At 38.1% G+C, this 26,277-nt stretch overlaps 1 protein-coding gene and 1 long non-coding RNA gene across 2 annotated transcripts in view; one reads left to right on the top strand and one right to left on the bottom strand.

The window, feature by feature from the left end:
- The window catches only part of LOC140190765 (uncharacterized), a 32,380-nt gene extending 26,203 nt beyond the window's left edge, over positions 1-6,177 (top strand). The window contains exon 3 of the long non-coding RNA XR_011883680.1: positions 1,816-6,177. This is a non-coding gene — a long non-coding RNA (uncharacterized lncRNA). The remainder of the gene's footprint in view (positions 1-1,815) is intronic.
- The window catches only part of tbc1d10ab (TBC1 domain family, member 10Ab), a 70,451-nt gene that overhangs the window by 8,248 nt on the left and 35,926 nt on the right, over positions 1-26,277 (bottom strand). Inside the window, exons 3-8 of the mRNA XM_072247597.1 lie at positions 13,560-13,667; positions 12,778-12,884; positions 11,590-11,704; positions 6,735-6,800; positions 4,764-4,953; positions 3,480-3,634 (exon numbers count right to left, since the gene is read on the bottom strand). Coding sequence (XP_072103698.1) covers positions 3,480-3,634; positions 4,764-4,953; positions 6,735-6,800; positions 11,590-11,704; positions 12,778-12,884; positions 13,560-13,667 — 741 coding nt within the window. The remainder of the gene's footprint in view (positions 1-3,479; positions 3,635-4,763; positions 4,954-6,734; positions 6,801-11,589; positions 11,705-12,777; positions 12,885-13,559; positions 13,668-26,277) is intronic.

Raw genomic sequence — 26,277 nt, forward strand, 5'->3', positions numbered from 1 at the left:
AAATTTCTGCACATATTCTTTCCAGTTTTAAGATGTTACTTAGTCTAATAATCACTTCACAGACACTTCTTGGTGTGTCTTTTTCCCTAGTAATTGTTGCTATTTTATTCAATTTTGATGAAAATATTAAGCACTTATTCGGCACAAATGCTGGAGAAGCTGCTGAGCATTTTGGCCTCAGAATTTGAAAGATTTTTACTTTCATTTTAATCTTTTTGAGCAGCCTTGCAAATCTGTCACCAACCTAACCCTACTCCTCATTTTAATTTGTGGATGTGACTGATTCATAGCTTGGTAGACAAAGATGAAACTTGTATTTCCATTTTGGATTGCCTGAGCTTCTCAACCCTAGTTTCTATCACAAAATTACTGGGTGTGCCGGTAGTTGGCGGATTTTGTAATGAGACACTACTTTTTGGAATGTTGTAACTCAACTCGTTTGACGTGCACACTATGCATTCCTGAACAAATTTGATCAACTAAAGAAATATGTTAACAGAATCAAAATGGCTGTGTTTACCCAAGTGAGGGAGTTACTTAAAAAGCACTCTTCCCAGCAGTTCAGTCTTCAAAAATATGCAGAACTTCACTCTTACTCAGTCAGAACTAGTTCATTAATACACTCCATTATAAACATTTAGAAGACATTTTATATTAAACTCATGATGCCATTATGAGCAATGAGTCCATACAAGAATTGCCAGTGTTTTGAAAATTGAATTATCATGGGAGCCTTGGCATCAGTTTGGGGGGGTGGGGGGGGTGGGAGTTGATGATCATGTTTCTGGGTGAGTTTGCTGTTTTTCTTTGACTTTCATGGTTTCCTTTATTCCGTGGCTGTCTGGAGAAGAAGAATCTCAGTTGTATACTGCACAAATACTTCAATAATAATTGAAACTTTGAATCTTTAAAAAGAATGAAAAGACGAACTACAATAATTTGCCTTTTTATTTGAAAGACAGGTGATCCACAAAAAGAAAAGTACAGGGATACTTGAGAAGCATAACAGGAGTAAAGTCAGAGAACTTTGCAGAAGTGGAAGTTTATAGTTTCGATAACTTCTGACACTGTATCTTTTTTGTTAAGAGCAAGCTCAAAAAAGGCATCAAGGTTGCAAGCAGCCTGGTTTATCCTCAGAAGTTGCCAGGGACTGAAATGGAGTAGGTGGCTGAGAAAGAATCTGATAGGGATTGAAAACAATGGGTATGATACGTATTTGGAGAAAGATGCTGTTTAGTGCTGAATATCAGACAAACTTCCTGATAAGTTAGAGGAAGGGGAGACTGAGAATAATGATGTGAAAATTGAACTAAGTCTAGTTACTGTAAACAAAGACAAATGTCAAAAATACAGAATGCAAAGCAGAAACAGAAGTGAACTCAGAAAAGATTGTAGAGACACATGTGCACACATCTATACCACTAGATATAAATTTGTCTGTTAGGAACATATTTATCTACTTTATTTTAATTAGCTGTATCCTCTTTCAATTTTGAGCATTTTTGAGCAATCATGACAGTTTGAGCCAAACAGTTAATTTTTTAAATAAATTCTGATTAAATTGTGATATTTAATACATAACTCTGCTACTATATATAGTTAATGAAATAACATTACCCTATTATCTATTTTTTAAATACAAATGAAAATGTACTGAAGGATTATAAATGCTAAGATGCCATGCCCAAAATAATTTGCATCTACATGAACAAATGCTTATTATGTAAGTTATCACACCACTAATACAAATTTAGGTCTGATGGCATGTAATGAATTAACATGTGAATAATTGTTTATTCTGTGGTTAACTCGCAGGTAAACAAAAAATAACATCTGAAACAAAATGCAATGCAATTGTATAGTTAAATTATCTAAGTGAAAACAATGGCTTCAGCACTGCAATGGACAACAGCAGCTCTCTCTGAAAGACAGTAACACTTCCCAGAACTTCCTCTACAAGATAACATTAATTACATTAGCTACATAAAGTCCACTGCAAGAAACCTATGGCTATTGTACTTCAAAACAAATCTGAAGTATGGCAACTTCTACAAGATAAAGTACACAAGGATTATTAGAAGCAGGAACAAAATCTATTTTCCCACCGGGGCAAATTTCACCAGCTGGAAGTTGTGACATTCAGCTATTTAAACTGCAGCAAACTTCGATAAACCTTGGATTTCCACAAGAGAATGAGACCTACTAAATGGAGATAGCGTCACAGTCAAACACTGTGAATCTGCCACCTTGACTTTGGTGTTGCCAGTCTAGTAGATTTTCCAGACTACACTGTGCTTAGAGCAAACAGTTTTTACATAGCATCACTTGTGTGTTTGTGTTCAAAACCAGTGTTTTTGTTGGAGAATAATACAATTCAAAACTGTTTTGCTCACTGCAGTTTCAAGCTTTCAGGGGTAGAGATGCCAGAAATGGCGGGAGTGAAAATGAAACTGTTGTTTCACAATTTTAACAAGTTTGGAACTATGAAGAATTATGAAGTTTCAACAATCACCTCGAATGTTACAATGAAAATAAATATTTGGAGGATGCAACCGTCAAAATCATTGTATGAAGGCAGTCCATTATCTGCACAAAGTGTCTGCACTGATTTAATTCATTTATAGTGATCAAAAGAATATGGCAGCATACAGTGGATGAATTCCTCTCTCGATAACTATTAGGAACTAATACAGTTTTTTAGTACTATAATAGTATTGATAGTGTTCTAATTTGTTCTGCATTTCATTTAAATACTTAATATATTATTCATTTAAATGGTTGTTTGTCCTTTTTATATCTGTTTAACTATTTCTATGTATCTATGGCTAACTGAGGCAGCTGCTTAATTGGACCAAAATGTTCTGGCCCCGATGTGTCCCAATTAACTAGAATCCACTATTTCTTATTGTAATTTAATAGTATTTTTTAATGTTTTGCACTGTACTGCTGCTGCAAAAACAAATTTTGCAACACATTAGTGACATTAAACACCATTCAACAACTCTCAACAAGTGTCCCCCTTTTAAAGATAATCCTCAATTCTATTCCTTTGATCAGGCATTTGGACATTATTCCTAATTCTTCCTTTAACGCTTGTCACATTGCTTCCTCCAATATTAATACTGCCTCAAAATGCAAAAAACAATTGCAGATACTGGAAACATTCAGGAGGTTGTTGATCTGAAATGTGAACATGGTTTGTCTCATCTGTGGTGCTGACTAAGCTGCTGAGTAAATCCACCATTTTCTGTTCTTTCTTAAACAGGGTGCCAAGTAAGTTTTGTGATATTAGGTATACACCATATTACTACAGTATGTGACTAAAGCTGACCAACATCATTTCTCCCCCTCCATAAATTTTAGCAGTTTAATCATCTCTCTCCCCTGAAAACATTCAAAGCACGGATTCAAGCACAGGCTGCAACAGACATTCCAACACGTAGCATTAAGACATCAAACAGTTGTGATCAGTTTCTTACCTCCCGAACAAGAAAGGCTTCTTGCATATATCTGAGATCAATGCTGCGAAGCTTTTCCATTGTCTCATACTGGCCCTGACATTTCTTCACTTTGTCTGATGAGCCAAGAGTGTACTTCAGAAGAATGAGACCAACACGAAATATCACCTTTACACCTGGATAAAGCAAAAACAAGGAAAATGGCAATTGGCCAAGCTAATAGGATCGCTCCATTGCTGCATTAAATAAGGAACTGCTAAGTTAAATAAGGAACAGAATTATCTTCAAACCTGGAACTTTGACCATTCATTTCACTTCCTGCAAATTACTTCACAATTTAACAACAATGACCACTTCAAGCAGATCTTAAAATAAGAGCATACAGTAAAAAAAATGTAAAACAATGCTTTTAAAGCAACAAAGGTAGTGCCCCTGCCTTCAAATCATTAAGAGAAGTGTTTTATTCAACATGATCACAAAGACTTCAAGGTAGTCTGGAAAAAATTGCTGAAGAACTGTACAAAAGTAACCTTCACTTGTAAAATACTTACAAAGCAATCATGATTTCAGAACTAAATTCAAAGTCTATGAATTACGAAAGGAAAACAGGATATGAAAATGTCAGCAAAAAGGAAATGTTCATGGAACTGTGCACTGCAAGTTTCAAAGTTCTAAGTAAGTGATTGATCCAAACTAATTGGCAGGTTTTGAAAAATTCCTTCTTTGAAAGTGCTACTATTGTATGACTTTGGACAATTTTTTTAAAAACTGAAACATATTTGATACTTATAGCATTGTTTATAGCTTTTCCAAAATGAGACACGGCTACATTTAGCATTGCCACCCACAATTTTAGTGCATTAATCCCACAATAATGCAATGCAAAATACACCTTAGACTCAGCATAAAAAAATTAGTAATGTTTTTTTTTTGCATTGAGGCCAATTAAGACCAGTGGCAATTAGAAGCAATTTTGTTTAGGGCTCAACAATTTCTACAAATCATCCAAAGACTACATAAATTCACCTCACTGTGTAGACAAGGTCGGTAGCAGCTAAAAGAACGTGGATATATGAACATATCTACATGGAAAGCAGAAGTTCTGAATTCTTTGAAGAATTCTGAAACTACATCATTGGAAAGGTGCTGAGCAAAACAAATGCTTCATAAAGGAGGAGGATAGGTTAGCAGCCAAGCCATAAAAGGCACTCTGGAATTACCCATCTTCTCCTGCCAAGTTAGTACTTCAGCAATAGTTGTCAGCTGGCTGATGCTGGTGTATACAAGATTATTTTAATTACATACCTTCACAAAAGAACATGTCCCATATTCTCAGCACAGATGCCCATGGCAAAGTTCTTGAAAAAGCACACATAAACCACTCGGTCATATAGAGGATGGGGTCAATTTTGTACTTGTTAAGGTGCTTATATGCCATTGGTGAAACCTTGCGCAACAAGGCAAAGAAGATTTCCCCATCCAACTGGACCGCTTCCTGAAAAGATACCACAGATGCATGAATTATTCCACTTCTCTCTGAAAAAGTCTAATGTGGCTCAGCAGCACATTTAACTATAACTCTAATCATCTAGATTCTGGGGTCCACGGACTTCTTGCTTTATGGTATTGGTCTATGCAATAAATAAGGTTGGGAACCCCTGGTCCAGAACTATAAAGCCTCTGATGCACTTCAAAAATCTGTATCATTGTTACATAACCAATCTTTAAATACAACACAGATTGTAGTCAACTGAATTTATATTCTGGTAATGGAGCAGATATAGATACAGAGAGATAACCTGAGTTAGATGCTCCAACTCAAAAAATCAAAAACAATTAATAGAAAAATATATTGAGTGTTAACCGTAGAGAAAGTTTACTGCAAAGCCAAAACTGGTGAGAGGCATGCAATTGTACTCTTTGCCTCAATTCTTAATTTGTTCCAAGACAGTCCCAGTGCTATAACTGGTTTCAGAGATCAAAGGTCAAGGAAAAACAGCATTCCGGCCAGAAACTTGTTGTGAATAGAATCGAGCTCATTTGGTACCTAATCCAATGAACAACAATATAAAAACAAGTCACTTTTCTGTAACTAGCAACTAGATACATTAATATCTGTGGAACTTACAAATATTTGAGGAACTGTATCTAAGCCGATCTCTTGACAGTTACAGTATATATTTCATCTCATTTATAGAGCTTTAGGTGGCAATCCAGGCAGTGTATTAGTTTCACACAAGAGCTTTCTGTACAATGCCACTACTGTATATGACATAATACAATCTAACTGGAAGAACACTTTTACCAACAGTGGCTGGAATGCCTGAGAGCAAAACTTAGCTCCTTCACAAAGTGAAAACAGCAGAATGGCATTGCAGCCAAATTAATACATGTGTTCAACAACTAGTTTTGGGATGCTAGGTCTACCCTGAACTTTAAAAGCTTATAACCAAAGGGAAAGGAATGTATAATATCTTAGTGTTTGTGCAAGTAGAGGTTTAAGGATTAACTTCTACCTTCCGGAGCAGGTCTTTCTGGTGCATTGGGAAAATAAAGGTAAACTTACAATTGACGAACAATATTTCAGTAATATCCTTAAAAATAGAATTTAAAAAAAGGATGTCATTGTGAAATCAATATTAGAAATTTATCTGAACTATTTACTTAGAACATTATATAAGATTTTAACACATCTTTGCCACTTTGTAAGGTCTTAAAAGGATGTACAATTCTCATATGAATAAAAGTTGTACTTTTTCTTAATAAAAAATACAGATTGTCACATTCCTGTGACATGCAAATATCTGATTAGTCAAATAACAAGTTCCCTGTTGCTAACAATCAAATTACCATAAAAATTCATCACAACAGTAACTCTGCAAACGTCAAGAAGCAACCTGCTGGTGATTCAAACCAGGAGAAGATTCCTATCCCTGGCCTATACCAGTTCAATTGGAGAGAGGAGAGAGCAAATATACAAACCAAATCCCAACATGAACTGAAATATCCATTGTTTTCCAAAGGATCTTGTACTGATGTAGTAAAATCAAGTCTGTAAAGCTAACATACGATATACTAAATATGCTGAGCAAAGGGATATCTCTGACTATACTTCCCTCAGATATTCAGACCCATGTATTCAGTTACAAAAGAACAGTACATCCACATTATTCTGTATGGCTACAAAACAACATTTCTCACCACATTTTTCTGCCATACTTTCTTCTTTGCATTGTCTCAAAAATGTAATAATCCCACCTGATTTTTAAAACTCACCAATCCAGCACTGTAATATCCTGGAAGATACTTCTCACAAATCTGAACCAGGCACCAAAAAGCTTGCTGCATAATGGAACAAGACAACAAATCAGACATGTTCATGCAGAGATCAGAAGCAATTTGAGAGTAGAATACAAAAGTGCAGCATTAGGAAATGCTGGCCTATTTTGGTATAATCATTACATTGTCAATTTATCAGATTTAGAGTTGTATGCTAGTTGACTCTCCCAGCAAGCCTCAAGAGGCAAACTGGACGAACAAAGCCTTTGAACTATGAAAGGAGGACCAAAATGGCAAGTTTCTATACCAGGTAAAATATGCAAGTAAAAGAAAAAAAAAATTTAGAAATACAATGACAATTAGCCCCCCCTTAAGCCTGTTCTATCATTCAATGAAACCTTGATTTTTTCTGTGATCCAAATTCACACTCCACCTTTACCTCGTATCCTCTTATAACTCCTGACAACAATCAACTTCAGATTTAAAATTAACAACTGATCCAACATCAGTTATTGTTTGCAGAGGAGGGTTCCAACCCTTCACTTGGAAATGTCTCCTAACCTCACCAGCCCTGATTGGTAAGTCATGATTTGCTAGTCCTGGATTCCCTTACCAGAAGCTATTTCTCATTCTACCAGATTACTTTGGAAACTTTGACCAAGTCATCTCTTCCCCTCTCATCATATATAATTGCTACTTATAATTTAACCTTCTGGATTCAAGATACCATTCTATCAAATAACCATTACATTAGCTCTGGTCAATATATTTTTCAAGGAATTATGCCAAAAACTGACCACCACATTCCAGTCTAACCACAGGTTTGTTTAACTGTTCATGTTGAACACTGATGTTTCTCAGAAATCTTTTCTTCAAGAGAAAATAAAGTCTGGTGATTGCAATCATGCTGGTGTTTGAATGCAGAGAAAGGCAAGTACAAAGCAGAAGGTTTAACTTCAGACCTTAATTTCCTTTGCAAGAGAAGCAAGCATGACTACCAAAAACAAAGACTATAATGATAGTAGGGAGACTATTTATTTTTAAACACAGGTTTCAAATTGTTGTACAAGACCTACTGTGGAAAGAATGTGAAATGTTACAGATCTTCAAAGTTCAAAGTAAATTATCAAAATACACATATGTTACCATATACAATCCTGAGATTAATTTTATTTATTTTATTGAGATATAGCACAGAATAGGCCTTCCGACCAGTCAAGCCACATTGCCCAGCAACCAGATTTAACTCTAGTCTAATCAGGGGACAACTTACAATGATCAGTTAACCTACCAATTGGGACGCCTTTTGGATGATGGGAGGCACCTGGAGGAAAGTGACACAGTCATAGGGAGAATGCACAGACTCCCTTGCAGGCAGCTGCGGGGATTGAACTGGGTTGCTGGTCCTGTTCTTGTGGGCATACACAATAAATCCATAATAGAATAACAACTTATAATAGAATCAGTGAAAGGCCACAACAACTGGGCATTCAACCAATGTGAAAAAGACAACAAACTGTGTAAATAGAAAAAGAAAACAATAATAATAATAATAATAAATAAGCAATAAATATTGAGACCATGAGATGAAGAGTCCTTGAAAGTGAGTCCAAAGGTTGTGTGAACATTTCAATGATGGGACAAGTAAAGCTCAGTGAAGTTATCCCTTTAGTTCAAGAGCCTTATGGTTGAGGGGTATAACTGTTCCTGAACCTGGTGGTGTGAGTCCTGAGGGTCCTGTACCTTCTTCCTGATGACAGCAGCAAGAAGAGAGCATGATCTGGGTGATGGGGGTCCCTGATGATGGATGCTGCTTTCCTGTGATAATGCTTTGTGTAGATGTGCTCAGTGTGGAGGGCTTTACCCTTGATGGACTGGGCTAAATCCACTACTTTTTGTGGGATTGTCCATTCAAAGGCATTGGTGTTTCCATACCAGGCTGTGATGCACCCAGTCAATACACTCTCCATCACACATCTATAGAAATTTGTCAAAGTTTTAGATGTCAGGCAGAATCTTTACAAGCTCTAAGTAGAGGTCCTGCCACGCTTTCTATGTAATTGCAATCTGACAGGTCCTCTGAAATGTCTCGGGCAGGTCCTCTGATATGACAACATGGAGGAATTTAAATTTGCTAACCCTCCCCATCTCTGATCACCCGATGAGGACTGGCTCATGAACCTTGGGTTCCCTCCTCCTGAAGTTAATAATCAGCTTTTTGGTCTTGCTGATGTTGAGTAAGAGATTGTTCTTGTGGCACCACTCAGCCAGATTTTCAATCTCCCTCCCAAGTGCTGATTCGTCACCACCTTTGATTCAACCTACAACAGTGGTGTCGTCAGCAAACTTGAATACGGCATTGGAGCTGTGCTTAGCCGCACAGTCATAATTGTAAAATGAGTAAGAGTGGAGAGCTAAGCACACAGCCTTGTGGTGCACCTGTGCTGATGGAGACTGTGGAAAGATATTGTTGCCAGCTGAACTGACTGGGATCTGCAAGTGAGGAAATCGAGGATTCAATTGCACAAGCAGGTACTGAGGCCAAGATCTTGAAGCTTATTGATTAGTTTGTGGCGATGATAGATTGAATGCCAAGCTGTGGTCTAAAAGAGCATCCTGATGTATGCATCTCTGCAGTCCAGATGTCCCAGGATTGAGTGAAGAGCCAATGAGATGGCATCTGCTGTGGACCTGTTGCCCTCGGTAAGCAAACTAGAGCGTATCCAAGCTGCTTTTCAGGCAGGAGTTGATACGTTTCATCATAAATTCTCTATAAATTTACTGATGATACAACCACTTCTGACAGAATTTCAGATGGTTTCGAAAGGGTGAAGTTATTACCCTTCAACCATAAGATATACCCGTTCATTGCTTGGTGTCGCAGCAACAACTCTGCACTCAATGTCGGCAAGACCAAAGAACTGATTGCGGACTTCAGAAAGGGCAAGATGAGGGAACAGGAACCAATCCTCATAGAGGGATCAGAAGTGGAGAGAGTGAGCAATTTCAAGTTCCTGGGTGTCAATATTGCTGAGGACTTAACCTGGACACATATTGATGCAGCTGTAAGGGAGGCAAGTCAGTGGTTATATTTCATTTGGAGTTTGAGGAGTTTTAGTTTGTCAATTAAAACACTTAAAAACTTCTACAAATGTACCATAGAGACTCTCTGACGGTGGTGTCTGAAAAGAGGATGCTGTCCAAGTTGTATGCCATCTTGGACAATGTCTCCCATCCACTACACAATGTACTGGTTGGGCACAGGAGTACATTCAGCCAGAGACTCATTCCACCAAGATGCAACACTGAGCGTCGTAGGAAGTCATTCCTGCCTGTGGCCATCAAACGTTACAACTCCTCTCTTGGAGGGTCAGACACCCTGAGCCAATAGGCTGGTCCTGGACTTATTTCCTGGCATAATTTACATATTACTATTTAATTATTTATGGTTTTATATTGCTATATTTATACTCTATTCCTGGTTGGGGCAACTGTAACAAAAATCAATTTCCCTCAGGATCAATAAAGTATGACTATGACTATGGAGAGCATTCTCACTGGCTACATCACTGTCGGTATGGGGTATGGCGGGGGGGGGGTACTGCACAAGATCAAAATAAGTTGCAGAGACTTGTAAAATTAGTCAGCTCCATCATGGGTACTAGCCTTCGAAGACATCTTCAAGGAGCGGTGCCCAAGGAGGTCGACATCCATCATTAAGGATCCCCGCCACTCAGGACATGCCCTCTTCTCATTGTTACAGAAGCTTGAAGACATACAGTGATTCAGTGTATATTGTTGTACTGATGCTGTAAAGTTAATAAATTTCATGATATATACCGGTGATATTAAAATGATTCTGATTCATCAATCTCTCAAAAGCACTTCATCTCTGTAGATGGTAGGTGCTACTGGATGATAGTTTTTTTTTACCATGTTCTTCTTAGACACTGGTACAAGTGAAGTCTGCTTGAAGCAAGAGGGTACCGCAGACTGCCTAAGCAAGAGGTTAAAGATCTCAGTAAACGCTACAGCCAGTTCAAATCTTAAAAAAGTCAAAAATTACAAATTAAATGATTGTCCATGAACAGTATTTTGCAAAGTTCTGAACATTGTGATAATTCTAAATGGGTAGCTTTTAACTGGTGGCTGCTCATTTATTTCCCTGCCAATGAATCCCTAGGTTGTATATGGTCACATATTTGTACTATGACAATAAATTTACTTTGAACAATGTTTGGTAGTTTTTAAACTCCCTCACTTTGTATATTTCTAAAAAATGACGTGTATCAGTGTTTTGTGAACATGAAATATGAGCAAGTGTGGTCAATGTAATAGTCAAAAAAATGCATTAGATAGCATGCGGCATCTGAAATGTGCCAAGGTGTACACTAGTATCCACTGAAGTTCAACGCCTTGGGCATCTTTATACATGAGAAAGTAAAGCCGTTTGTCCATGGTACAAGGCAGCTGTCAGTTGTGGAACATCATATAAGTTTGAAACTATCTTCAAAGGAAAGAAAGGGAACTGGATCCATAAATAATAACCACACCTCTCAACTTCTTAGATTGTTTACTCCTCTTTCCACAGACTTACAATTCCATTTAGATCACTTGTGCACTCACAGTCGATGCTTCCCTGCAAAGACCAAAGTTCCCGTGATCAGAAGAGGAGGTGACTCTCCCTATTTTTCCTTCCTTTCCTGTGCTAACCTCTACTTAGGAAGAACACTTGGCCGTGGAGCTTCCCATTTTGCAAGCATTTTTAACACTCAGACATCATTTTTTCCAAATAGACATTCCAAATTCAAATTGAACAATGAGGGAAACATAAAACAGGATGAATAATTACCTCAGCAGGCATATGCATTAGAAGAACAGCAGCTATTGGAGCCTGTGCCTGACAGTACCCCTCCTCTGGTCTGTAAATTGTGTACGCTTTCAGAATTCTATAAAGGTCTTGTTGCCTTAATAAAAACAAAAATAAAATCAACTGAATTTTGAGAGGATACAAGTAAAACAAAAAAGGAGAATAAGAAAGAAAGCATTGCCATTCTACAGTATATCTAGCTTTAACCTGATAATATCATTTTCCTCTTCATTATACCATACCGTGAACATCCACAGATTCCATTTCCATTTTAAGGACAGGAACAAAGTTGAAATTTGGAGGCTAGAGATTAGCTTTATTTGTCATACGTACATCGAAACATACAACGAAATGCATCAAATCAAATCAGGGAAGATTGTGCTGGACACAACCTGTACATGTCACCATGCTCCAAGTGCCAACGTAGCATATCCACAACTTACTAACGTTAACCTTTTTGAAAAGTGGCAGGACACTAAGACACTGAGAGGAAACCCATGCAGTTATGGGCTACAAACTCTTTTCAGGCAGCAGTGGGAATTGAACCTTGATTGGTGATCACCTGTGTTCTAACGCAATTGTGTTGCTTCGTTACCGTGCACAAGTTATAGCATTGCTGCTTGGTGATCTCCCAATTTACCAATGGTTCTTTCAATAACTTCTCACATTTCGCTCAAACTTCCTCAAGTTTAATCCTTACAGTCACATTTCCATTTTTAACTTGAGATATACTCAATAACCTTTAAAATACAAGTTATCAATAGTTTGATTTTACACTTTTCAAAGCTGATCAGTATACATCAGTAATACAGAGAACCAATTTCTGTTTCTGTTTCTTAAAATATGTGATCAAAATAGATGCCCCAACATTGAAACGTCCATAAGTAGATACTATGAAAAGAAATATATATTTTTATGGATAATGATCCAGTCCCAAAAGAGCAGCATTTTGTTAATTTTTGCAGTTTTCTTTGTATTCACTGTTGTAAGTTTAAATAGTGCCTCCACGTTACTCTCAGATTTGCTACTTGTGATGTACCGATATAGATAGATAGATTTACAGTTTTACGCTTTAGCATAGATTTCTTTTCGTTCTACAGGCTGAAATAATCTTTTTAACATTTAAATGAAAAACACAAAGGATTGAATTTAAAAAAAGATTGAACATACCCATGGCCACCTCTAGCAATAAACATCTCATGAAAAGGAAACTGGCGATGTAGGTCCCTTTCTATTACATCAAGCCATGTTGGATCTCCAGGTGACTGGTCTATCTCCTAGTGAACAGCAATCATTACATCATCAACTTTATATTTTATTATTTTGATAGATAGAAAAAAAGTTTCAAAAATTCCAAATACTTCAGAAGGTTATACAAAGTACAAACCATGCTTGTTGAAAAGCAAAATCTTCACTTTGACTTAGATGATGACAATAAGTTCAGGACTGAAGGAGGAAGGGAGGCTAGAAGTAATTATAAATGAGAGTGAGAACAAGGGCTGACAACAGCTATTATGGCTTGGAGTAGAGTGGGTGGAGTAGAGAGATTATTATGAAGACATCTTATCCATACAAAAAGCTTGGATTCTATTTTGAGGCTTGCTGATTTAGCAGACCCCAATTAGGCCAATGATGTCTATAATGGACATAGCTGATGTAGAAAACGTAACAGGACTCCTGTATGGAATCATTGTAGTGTAACCTCGAAGAGAATATCTACATGAAGCGCCTCACAGCAGACAGTCTGCCAGCTCTCAATGCCAAGACTGACTAGAAGGCACTTGGTTAAGGTGCTGAACAATATTTTATGACTTCACTCCTGTGACTCAGGGTTTGGTAAGGGTGCACTAAAAGCACTTTGAAACAGATAGTGGTGTAATGTCAACAAACCATTTAATAAAATCATTGCTAATACCAGCATACAATGCAACAAGTTTTCCATTTATACTTACATCAAACTTCCCATGGTTCTGTTCCATTTTCACTTTGCTCCCTGACAAATACTGCCAAGCTCGCCCACGCAGCGAAGGTGGAATTCCCTTCTGGCACCGCAGTTTCACCTGTATCAGAAAGACAGGAAACAAAAAACAGTACAGATTCAGTTTTCTTTAAGCGATTTAACATACAAGGTTCATCTTCCTTGTATTTTAATATACCTACATGAACTTTTGAATGTGGAATGAATGCACTTAATATTTTTGACCTGATTTTTTATATAAAAAAGCCATTGTTTTCTCCCATTAAGCCTGCTTTAGCTTTTGCAAGATGAATCCAGTTGGCTAACCTTCCATAAATTTCAAACATTTTTCCTACTCTTAAAAAAAAATTCCGAATTCCATTTTATGTTTACATTCCAGTGCTTCTTTTAAATTTCTGGCAATCTTAGTTACAGGCCTTAGAAGCAAGTTTCTACATTAATTTCAAAGGGTTACACTAACAACACTATTAATGCAACAAAAGATCCATGAACTTCAGCAAAAAGAGCATCAAACTGCATTTAAATGAAAGCTATCTTTACAAAACAACAAGGTACTTTACAGGAGGATGACCAAAGCAAAACTTTTACTAAAGTGGCAGTCCTTCAGTACAGACTAGGATGTTGGTAAGCTTCACCTCAACTGGAGGAGCAATTAAATTTGGCAATAAGGTCTCAGCTGGCAAAGTATCAACATCTTAATGACGGTGGGGCTAGAAAGGCAAGATCACTGGAGGAGTTTCAAAAGAAGAATTAAAATTCAAGACACTTTATTGGGAGCCAAGGCTGATCATCAGGTAGAGAGATAATGGCTAAACAGAACTTGATTCATTTTGCTGAATTTTGGACATTCCACGTTTACTCTGAGGAGATTAACATACAACGGCAAGAGTATCAAAATATTCAATGTGGAAAGTAAAGATCATGGATGAGTTTCTATTTAATGCTTTAATGAGATCACCTTTAAGTTTGTTTAAACTAAAGTCTTTAAAGATCAGAAGTTTCATTTATTATCATCATTACTATATTCCTTTCTACCCTCACCAATAGCAAGTGTCTTGATTTTAAAGCATAATGACCAGTCTGTTACAAGGGCTACACATGTAATTTAAACTGCTCTGTTAGAAGTTTCAGAAATACCTTAATAGATTTATAATATATGCAAGTATATTTTTGTTTTAAAGAAGAAATCTGCAAAACGTGATCACAAGTTTACCACTGCCCTCATATCCCACTTGCATCTGAGCCAAATTTACAACACACACAGTATTCTTTGTTAGTATTATATTTCAATTTTTGCACAATTACATAACTTATTAAATTCCCCCGAGTAAAGTTGGTTGCTCCACTCATTTTAGTGTTGTCTGTAAATTGAACAAGCTTGCATGCATGGAGATGTGAATAAACTCTACTGCACTGGAACACTGTTTATAGCTTACACAAGATTACATTGCCCTGGTGCATACATCTTACTAGATGCAAGAAAAATCTTTTGTAGCAAAATTAAAAACTTGAAATCAACCAAAGGAAATAGTTGGCCTTTGTAACTTACTTCATATACAGACATTTAAAATAATCTGTTTTCAATTAGTTTTTAAGTGAAGTCATAGGTTAGCAAGAGTGGAATTTAAAAAAAAAAATCACAATTTGAAAATGCAACAGCAAAGGAACAGATTAATTCATAAACAACAGGAATTCTGCAGATGCTGGAAATTCAAGCAACACACATAAAAGTTGCTGGTGAACGCAGCAGGCCAGGCAGCATCTCTAGGAAGCGGCAAATAATAAAAAAAAAAGGGCCTGGAGTTCAAGGCTGGAGTCGCAGCTGACGAAGGGTCTCGGCCTGAAACGTCGACTGCACCTCTTCCTAGAGATGCTGCCTGGCCTGCTGCGTTCACCAGCAACTTTGATGTAGATTAATTCATATGTTTTTCATTAAACAAAGGGAGGAAATAAAGCCGATGATGTAGCAACTTTTCTGCAACTAAGAATTGCATGTTATCAAAAAGGACCAAGGAATACATTTAGTATCCTCTTTTGGCACTTGACATCCAAATAAATAAAATAGACACAGCGCTTAAATTCTAAGCATTACCACAAGGAGCCAAAAGCTTTACTTTTACAAGTCCCAAGGGAAGTGCCAGTGTTTTGGATTGTCAACGGAATTATTGTAATATATCAGCTTAAGATGAATAACAAGACTTTGCATTTTCCCTCATAAACCTTAAAATTACTTTGCATGTTCATTACTTCGATATTGAAGTGGACGTCTAGTAATGTACAAGGAAATTTTTGGAGTATTTCATTGCCAGCCCAAGCAGCCGGAATTTGAGATTGTTAAGGACCTTCACCATTCAGACATGACCTCCTCTTGTTACTACTGCTAGGGACAAAGTCAGGGGCCTGAAAATGCACACTCCATGTTCTTGGAACAGTTTCTTCCCCTCCGCCATCAGATTTCTGAATGTTCATCTTTTGATTCTGTAACAATAGTGATTCTTAAGTCTTGCACTCTACTGCAAAACAAATTTCATGACACATCAGTAATAATAAACCTGATGATTCTGAGGTACAGCATGCTGAGTTGAGCACATTTAACCCACCCCACATTCACAGGTTAATCTTGTACTAAGCCAAATTAAGTTATTTGGACACAAGTGCAACAATAAGCATGAAAGGCACTGCTTGCTGGATGCAAAATACAAGTGTAGGTGACCTCCTCTGCATCTTCAGTGCCGTTGGGCTCGTTGTTTTCTGCCTTTGGAGCTTCCGTCACAATATCATCATTCTCCCCTCACCTGTCATCGTATTTCCCAGTCCTGTGTTCACCCTTGACCTTGATGACAGCCTTTGCCCGTGACAACATTCCTACACCTTGGTACAGAGTGAATGGCTAGGACCACCTGTACCCATAAAGCTGTTTTCGAAATACCTGCTCCCAGGCATCATTTCTGCTCTAATCAGAACACCCCATTCACCACCTTCTCTGCACAAGATCACTATTCTGCTACTCCCTCAAGTGGCACAGCAGCTGAAACATGATGCCAAAATTGTGAAAGTAGCTCTTTACTGTTGCTGCTTGAATAATCAAGCATTGGAAGAGCCAGCAGAGGCGAACTTACCAGTACTGTATTGGGAATCATGGGAGGTCTCAGACATGGACTTTGGAAAAACCTATAAATCAGATGCCACTAAAAGATTTAGGAGGGCTACAAGCGTGGTGTGAGGAAACAAGGAATGGAAGAAACAGTTTGTGAACATGTAGTCGCTGAAAATATTAGGAAAAATGAGCAATTTCCAGATTTAATTTTTTCTTTTAAATCAGTTAACAGAATCAATATCACTAGCATGTGTCATAAAATCACATATTCTGCACTAGTAATTGAGAGAATTCAGGGAAAAAAATATTTAATATGGTCATTTTAACATCTGATGGGGCAAGATGACCAAGAGTATGGAGACTGCAAACTGGAGAAGGCTTCACCCAAGGCATGACAGGAGATGAAAGCACCGAACAAATTCAGATTCTAATAGCAATGCATTCTTGAGGCATGTGCGGGGGGGGGGGGGGGGTGGAGGGAGAATCAATTTTCTTTCACTTTTCCAGCAACACCCCCCTCCCAGTACTTTCAATCTATGGCTGCAAACTGACTGTGCACTTACCCAAGAGAACATCTTTTCCCTTCTTGCCTGATCAATACCTTATAATTTTGAACCTCTCTACCGGACCTGTACTGATCAAAGAACAATTCCAACACCTCCGGTGTCTCTGAAATCCCTCAAGCTTGCAGCCAAAAGTGGCTTATGTAAAATTTTACACTTGTTTCAACTGATGTTTCAACAACTTACCAGGCTTAGAGACTACTTTGTTCATGTATTAGTAATGCTCTATTAGTGCAATGAATACCATGTATGCTTATTTGATTATTGTATCAATTGTCCTGCCACTATGAAAAATTTGAAAATATGCAGAATAGATTGGATTGCCTTTCCATGCTGTTCCTCCCAAACTGAGTCACTTAACTGTGTTACATTTCCCTTCCACACACCATTTCACCAGTCGGCTTTCTCCTGAATTCTGCCATGTTGCTCTCTCACTACATTATAGTTCTTTGTATCTTCCACAGACTCAATCTCTACACTATACCAAGCCCAAGTCAGTTACTTATAAACAAGAGAGAACTGATCCAAATACTAATTTTTGGGAAAACAAACTGTATTTGATTCCTATCAGAAAAAAGGAGTCTTTTTATTGCTCCTCCCATCTTTTTCCTTTAATCAACATGTACTCCAGTCATCACTATCCCTAACATTGGTGCATTTTCCACAGCAGAATTCCTCATTTCTTTAGTTTGTTACAGTAAGCTTTGATAATTACTGAGAGGCAAAGTTTCCTCATCCCTCTTCAAAATATAAACAATATCGCCAAACTATGCAACAGATTTTTTTTACTTGTTCCAATATAAAGTTACCCAATTGAAAATAATGTTAGATTGCATTAAAATGTCTCATCCAACTGATATAGGCAATCACGAATGACAAATTAAAGCTTGAACTATTTGTGGAAGTGCCAGTTATGAGCCTGCTACAATGAATACTTACTTACAAATTTTGATGTATATTTGTAGTAATACATTCAATGTAACAGCATTTTGGGTAATTTCAGAAATACACAAGGTCAAATACATTATGTTTCTCTATTTCAAGGAGGAAAGAAACCTGGAAGAGGATATCGATAAGATGGCAAATGGACACAGTGTGGCAGATGGATTTCAACTATAAACAGGAGGCATCACATTTTGGTATTAAAATAAAAGAAAGAATGAAGGGGGAACTAGGCAATGGGCATTTGTAGATTAGGTTAAAAAAAAAAGTCTTAAGATTATCTCCAGTGAAAAAATGTAAGTCATCCATTTTAGCTGCACAGAGAAAAATAACTTATCATAAGGCATTGGAGCAGAATTAGGCCACTTGGCCCATCAAGTCTGCTCTGCCATTCTATCATGGCTGATGTATTTTCCCTCTCATCTCCATTCACCTTTCTTCTCCCTGTAACCTTTGATACTCTGACTAATCAAGAACATACCAACCTCTACTTTAAATATACCCAATGACTTGGCCTCCACAAATGTCCGTTGCAAAGAATTCCACAAATTCACTAACCTCTGTCTAAAGAAATTCCTCATCTACTTCAAAATGGATGCCCTTCTATTCTGAGGTTGTGTTCTCTAGTCTGAGACACACTATTGTAAACATCCTCTCCACATCCACTCTATCTAGGACTTTCAATATTCAGTACACTTCAGTGAGATAGCCCCTCATTCTTCTAAACTCCAGCATACAAAGGTCCTGAGCCATCAAACTTTCCTCATACATTAACCCTTCAAACCCAAGATCATTCTCGTAAGCCTCCTCCAGCATTCTCCCATGGAAAATTCAAGCTCATTTGTGCTATTTCCATTAACAATCTACACACCCAGGGTATTCTGGTAGAAGTCCGCAGGGATTGCCACACATTACAGCACCAGAACATCCTTTCTTTGATATGGGGCCTCAGCTGATACAATTGAAATGCAATTGTATTTCTTTAAACAGCTGTGGTAGAACAGGAACAATGTGGGCAGTTGTGGACTCTACAGTACAGAAGGCAGCACACGATACAGCAAACATTCAATAGGATACTGACTGATGTGAAGTAAGAAGAAAAAAAAAGTTTTATAAAGCACTTCTAATTGACAACTATTTAATCTACTTAAAGTTCTGCATCAAGGCCTGATATCAGCCCAGAACTGCCACCGCTAGTTCCTCACTTCAGGACCTTGGGTTTCTTATCACTTCCTCAACAAATCAGTTTTTATTCCTCAATAGTCTGACCTCCCGCCAAAAATTCCAGCCTCAAACTTCCCTTGGACAAGTCCATATATACCCTCTAGAAGTCTCTCTAATGCCCTTGTTCCTTATCATTTCGTTCCAATCCATGTCTATGTAGAATATTCACTTGCGTGTAAACCTAAATCTTGTTATCTACAAATTCCACTCCCCTCCCCCCCCAGTATAATTGCTCTGATACACCGGCTTTCATTAAATTCAGACTTGGAGCTGATACTTTTACCAAAGGCTTCCTGGTGAGTTATAGTCTTGGACATCTGCTCTGCACGAGCTGCCATCAATTCATGCCAGTTGTTTCCCTAAATAAACTCTTCCCTTTGAGCACCTTACTCCTCACCTAACTTACACCACCCAACACATCAAGATCTACTAAGTTTAGCCACACAAGCCCATTCATTACTTACGACTAATAATGCCTGTGGTAATTTCTAGAGGTTAATGCACGTAATATATTCTGAAAATGAAAGGTGAAAAAAATTTGAGCCATTTGTGAAAAATTCTCTTCTAATGACTTACTCCATTTGTAATGGCTTAAAGGCGGCACTTCTTGCATTTAACCATAACTGAACAATTACTCAGGAAGGAAAACTATTTGGAAACTATGCACTGAACATTTATTTCAACTACACTGTACCAGTCTGCACATTTCCCAAGTGTTCAGAAGTAATTTACCCAGAGATTCCTATCTCTCCTAAAGTAATGTGCAGTAAACTGGTTCCAAGTCTGGATTAGATGAAGTGTAAAATACCAACAAAAAAAATAGGTAACACCCACTATTAGATAACATACAAAAACACTGCTGGCTGTTGAAAACACGGCAGATAAGAATTCTTGTGAGCAACAGTTACTAAGCAAGAAAGGGCGTGAATAGTACTGGCTTCAGTCAGGCAGTATCATAAGAATGGACTTTAATATGTAGTTAAGTAGAAATCTTTCAAAGTTCAAAAGCAGAACTTGTAGAAATTGTGCACATTTACAGATATGGCTGTTAAAGATTTCACATCTTACACTCATTAACCCGTGTCATGCACATGAAACATTAACCCTTTTAATACTAATACATTTCAAAATCTGTACTTCTTCTTTTAAAGAAATCTACCTTGAAATCGTGCATGTTAACCAAATTCAAAAACTTGAGCTTCTAAATCATCGGTTCTTTCAAAACAATTCATATTTCTAATCCTCCAAGATACCATGGAAATCCAAGTCAAATATGTTTCCTAGCATGATATTGATTTGAAGATTTTTTTTTCACAGATGTACATGATTTCTAACACGAAAAATTCTGCAGATGCTGGAAATCCAAAGCAACACGCACAAAGTGCTGGAGCAACTCAAGTAGGCAGCATCTATCGAAAAGAGTAAACAACCAGCATTTCGGGCCGAGACCCTTCTTCAGGACAGAGGGAAGAGCCAAGATGTCAGAGTTAAAGGTGAGGGGAAAGAGACTAGCTGGAAGGTAATAGGTGAATCCACAAACAAGAGAAAATCTGCAGATGCTGGAAATCCAAGCAACACACACAAAATGCTGGAGGAACTCAGCAGGCCAGGGCAGCATCTATGGGGAAAAAGTACAGTTGATGTTTCAGGCCAAGACTCTCAACAGAACCGGTGAAACCAGCTGCATTGGAAAGGTCAAGTGACGGAGAAGGAAGAATCTGATAGGAAAGGAGAATGGACAATGGGAGAAAGGACAGGAGGAGGAGACCCAGGGGGAAGTAATAGGCAGGTGAGAGTAAAAGGTCAGAGTAGGGAATTGGTGGGGGGGGGGGGTGATTTTTGTTCACCGGAAGGAGAAATTGATATGATTTTAAAATGATATTCATCTCTCATTTCTGAGGTCTGATTACAGATTACACAAATTTAATTTGTGTAATATTAATTTGAATATTTAAATAATTATTTAATATTGGTAAAATCGTAGTCCAGGAAGGTTAACAAGATAATTAAAAATCCTGTAGGGTATTGTGTTCTCGAGCTCATATTTGGAAGCCAGAATAAAATTGCAACAAATGCTTAGATTGCAGAATTTTTTGCCAGAATTGAAGAATTACAGTATTTTTAAGCTAAAATTAAATTATTACAGGAGGAAAGGATAAAACTTAAAATACACTTGTTACTGAAGTAACACAACATTCTAACTAGAGGTTATCAATGGAAACATAAAGCTGGAGAAAGTCATCTATGTACAACAAAAAGATATTGTATTTTAACAAACAGCGCATAAAGAAAAAATAACTTATTGTGGATGTTTGACTTAGTTACTGAAAACATTCCATATTACAACAGAACAGGGCATCAACCTTTTCACCAAAGCTCAAAAAGACACCAGCTATCATTACTGAAACGCTGAACTTACAAAATTTAGTTTTAGGCTTTACTAATTTCATATTCACATCTTGGCCCAGGAACCAAGTTTTGGTAGCATAGTTCTAAATGCAGGAGAAAGAAGCTAACCAGAAAAGGCACTCACTTCATTACAGGGGCCTGTATCCAGATGGCATGATACAAATGTATACCCATAAATTTGTCATTAGGATTAAGTAGTGACCCTTAGAGGAAAAACATGTTGGCGTGCTTGTGTTCTCCGGTACCCCTTTCAAAAACAGAGCATTGAGACAGAAGTCCTGGTTTAAATGCAAGTACAGAATGAGTAACAGACACGGCTCTAACACACTGGAATAAGGCACACAAAAAAAAAAAGAAAATAGAGGCCCAGTCTGCCTATATCTGATTCACCAGATTCTACCATTCAACCTGCTGGCTTCTCAATTCACCACATGGCGCCCTTGGGTCGAGATAGAGGCAGAGGATGTGAGGGTCCTGGCGAGCTCCTGCTCACCCAACTCGGAATATCTAACGGTGAAGTGTTGCCCATATCAGTTACAATGGGAGCTTACTTCAACTATCCTGGTGGCAGTTTACATCCCATTTCAGACAGACATGAAGCCCACACTCAACAAACAATACTGTGTGGTCTAAAGCCTTGAAAGTCCTCTTCATCATTGCTAGTAACTTCGACCAGGCCACCACCAAGTGTGTGTTACCCAAATACTGCCAGCATGTCTCCTGTGCCACCTAGGGCCCTAGACCATTGTGATAAAACCAAAGGTGCCTACTGGGCCACCCACTAACTATCCTACTCACACTCTTGTAAATCAAGCCACCAGGCTGTGTGCCTAATCACCACACACAAACAGAAGCTGAAACGGGAGGATCCAGCACGGAAAGTCATACAGTGCCTGACTGTGAAAACAGATGAGCTTTGAGTCAGTAGACTGGTCCACATTCAAAGACTCAACCGCCAGCCTAGATGATTATTTCACCACCACCACCACAGACTTTATCAGCAAGTGTGTTAGGACCTGTGTAACAAAGAGTACAATCTGTTTTTTTAAGGTTTTAAAACCCAGGTCGAATCGGGAGATTCACTCCCTACTGGAGTTTAGGTCAAATCAGGTGACCCCTGACCTTTACAAGAAATCAAGATTCGACCTCCGTAAAGGTATCAGGGATGCCAAGAGACAGTATCAGTCCAAAATAGAGCCCAAGATTAGCCATCAGTTGTAGCAGGGTTTACATGCTATAATGGGCTACAAAACAAAGTTGGGCAACATTGCTGACAAAAGCTAATCATTTCCCGATGAGTTTAATGCATTTTAAGCACATTTCGAACAGAAGGAGATTGGTATGTCACCAGCTACCCCGACTGTCTTCAATGCACCTAAATCCACAGTCCCCATTTCGGACATACGAGGCCAGGATGGAGTCCACAGGCGTGTCCTTACATCCTGTACAAATCAACTGGCAGCTGTATCTGCAGATGTTTTCAACCACTTCCTGCTTCAATTAGTTGTTCCCACCTGCTTTAATAATACCACCATCATCCTAGTACCTAAGAAAATCAAGATAGTGTGCCTTGATGTCTACTGCCCAGTGGCTCTGATCTCCACCGTCATCAGCTTTGAGGGGCTAATCATGGCCTGTATTAACTCCTGCCATCTAGACAAACTCAACTCACTGCGACTTACCTACCACTGAAATAGGTCTAAGGCGGACTCTACCTTCCTGGCCCGACACTTAACTCTGCAACACCTGTACAGTCAAGATAACTATTTCGGACTATTCTTTACCAACTATAGCTCAATGTTCAATACTAATCAATGCCTCCCTCCTTGACTTCCTGGGCCAATAGACTACAATCATTAAGGATAGTCAGAAATACGACTGCCACAATTTCTCAACACTGGTGCTCCACGGAGTTGCGTCCTCAGCCCCATGCTCTACAGCTTGTACACAACTCCGTGGCCAGATTTTGCTCCAACTCTACCTTACTTGCAAACGACACTATCACAGTGGGCCATATTTCAAACAGTAAGTCAGAGCTCCAGGAGACAGAGAGGCAAGTGATGTCATGTCATGTCAACAACCTTTCCCACAATGTCATCTAAACAAGATAGCGGGCCATTGACTTCAGGAAGGGGAGCAATGCACATGCTCCTGTCTACACCAATGTTGTTGAGGTTTAAAGTTGAGAATTTCAAGTTCCTAGGAATGAACATGCCAAGAGACCGTCCTGTCTAATTTCACTGAAGATAAAGCCAAGAAAGCTCACCGAGGCATCTGCTTCCTCAAGAGGCTAAAGATAAAGAATTCCAGCATGTCTCCATTCACCATCATCAATATTTACTGATGCACCATAAAAAGCACCCTATCTGGATGCATAAGTTGCTTGGCATGGCAATTGCTCAACTCATCACTGCAAGAAACAGTAGACAGTTGAGGACACAGCTCAGAGTATCACACTAAAGCAGCCAGCATAATCAAAGACACCACTCAACCTGTACATTCTCTCTTCCATTGGGCAGAAGATATGTCCCACGAGGCTCAAGAACAGCTTGCACTTCACTGTTATGACTACTGAATGGTTCCGTAGTCAAATAAATGGACTTTGACCTCATTTTGATCTTGTACCTTATTTATCTGCACGTTCTCTGTAAATGTACACTTTAATTCTATGTTCTCTTACTTTTTTACCTTGTTTTATCTCAATGCAGTATAACATATGAACAAGTATGCACGACTAACTTGTCACTGTATCTCAGTACATATGACAATAATAAACCAATTCCAATTCATAAATGAGGCCAAGAGTGTGGAAAGGAATTTCAGGGCCAAACACAATGAAAGGAAACCGTTTCAGGGATTTGAAAACATGCAAACTAAAGAACATCCTGTGTTTTGGACAAATATCCACAAGTATATTCTGTAATTTTGCATTTGTAAGGAGGACTTAAAGTATTCTACTGACTTCAAGCATCAATATACATATTACACCATATTTTCAGTTTCCAAGAAACTACGGGGTCTAAAGCAGCTTGGCCAGTATTTTTTTTGTTAGAAAAAAACTTCATGAGAGAAAGGGGAATCCAGTAATATTAAAACCTCAGACAAAAACGAAAACAAAATCGCTTAACAGCAGATTTTCTTCATACATCAGTGATTATCTAAACCTTTAGTGACAACACCAGCTCCGACTTTCCTTCCAACCACAAATTATCCCGAACTGTAAAGTTCCTTCATTGTTGTCAGATTAGTATAATGGAATCCTTATTTTTAACAGCACTGTAGGAATAACAGGTTAGTAAATGCTGTGGCAGCTCAGGATGAAGATTCACAGTGGCTTATCTAAAACAACTTGGGAGATGGCTTGCCTTGCTGGCAGAAGTTATTATCAATGCAGGAATGGAATATGCAACTCAAGCAAGCAGCCCATGTTTCCTCTTTCTCTAATGAAAAGCAGACTGGTGAAAAAGAATTAAGTTACATGGCACCATCTGTAAATGCAGGAAAATTGCTTGGAGACAAATGGACATCATAAATAAAGAGTGCAGAAATAACCAAAAGCTGCTCTCCAACTGGAGACCTCATCTCCAATTGCCATGAGTTATGCCTTTAAATGGAATGGCTCACACTAACCAAAAAGAATCTAGTTTTACATTACTAAAAGCAACCAAATCATTCCAACCGCAAACATCTAAAGCTGTTTTTTTTTTCCCTTTTACAGCTTTTTCCTGAAGATGGTAGTTCATACAAGAGTACAGTTTTACAGTCAGCTTGCCCTACCGTAGTTTGACCTACACAATCTGACCACGCATATATATTCTACTATATTGAATGTAGCAGCCCAATGAATCTTCGTTTATCAGGGTTGTGGGGGTGGGGAAAGAAAAGGGGAAAATGATAAAGAAAGGTGGGAAGGAGGCAAGAAAAGAATGGCAAGTTATGCAATAAAGTTTATTTTAAAGTAAAGCCCTAGAGAATAATTTTATGTTAAGATCTAGATTGCAGCGGGAACAAGGAAGTCACTGAATACCTGCAGATCTAAGAGAGGTATTGAGCGAACTGAACTGCACACATAATAGCATCTTCACTAATATAACATTTTAAAAGTTACTCTGCAATCACATGCATGTACTTAACTTTAACTAGCCCCATTTTCCAAGAGTGTAAATCAACCAATACCCTTTAAAGTGGAATGTTTGATAAAGTTGTACTACATGACAGAAATTCATTGCAGCATGTTATGTAAATGTTAATTATTGTGTCCATGCAATACTTTTATAGAGATAAGTAATTGTTCAACTGATAATAGTCAAAATATATTACTCTGTAAAGCTTGGACTATTAAAGAGCTGTGTCACCATTGTTTCAAGCATGCCTGTGTAGTAGTGACACATCGGTCATACTTGGAACATAGTGGACATTCAAACAGTTTGAGACGGAGAAACTTTATAAGACTAATA

The sequence above is a fragment of the Mobula birostris genome, chromosome 31 (assembly GCF_030028105.1).
Source record: "Mobula birostris isolate sMobBir1 chromosome 31, sMobBir1.hap1, whole genome shotgun sequence".
In the NCBI taxonomy this organism is placed as follows: Eukaryota; Metazoa; Chordata; class Chondrichthyes; order Myliobatiformes; family Myliobatidae; genus Mobula; species Mobula birostris.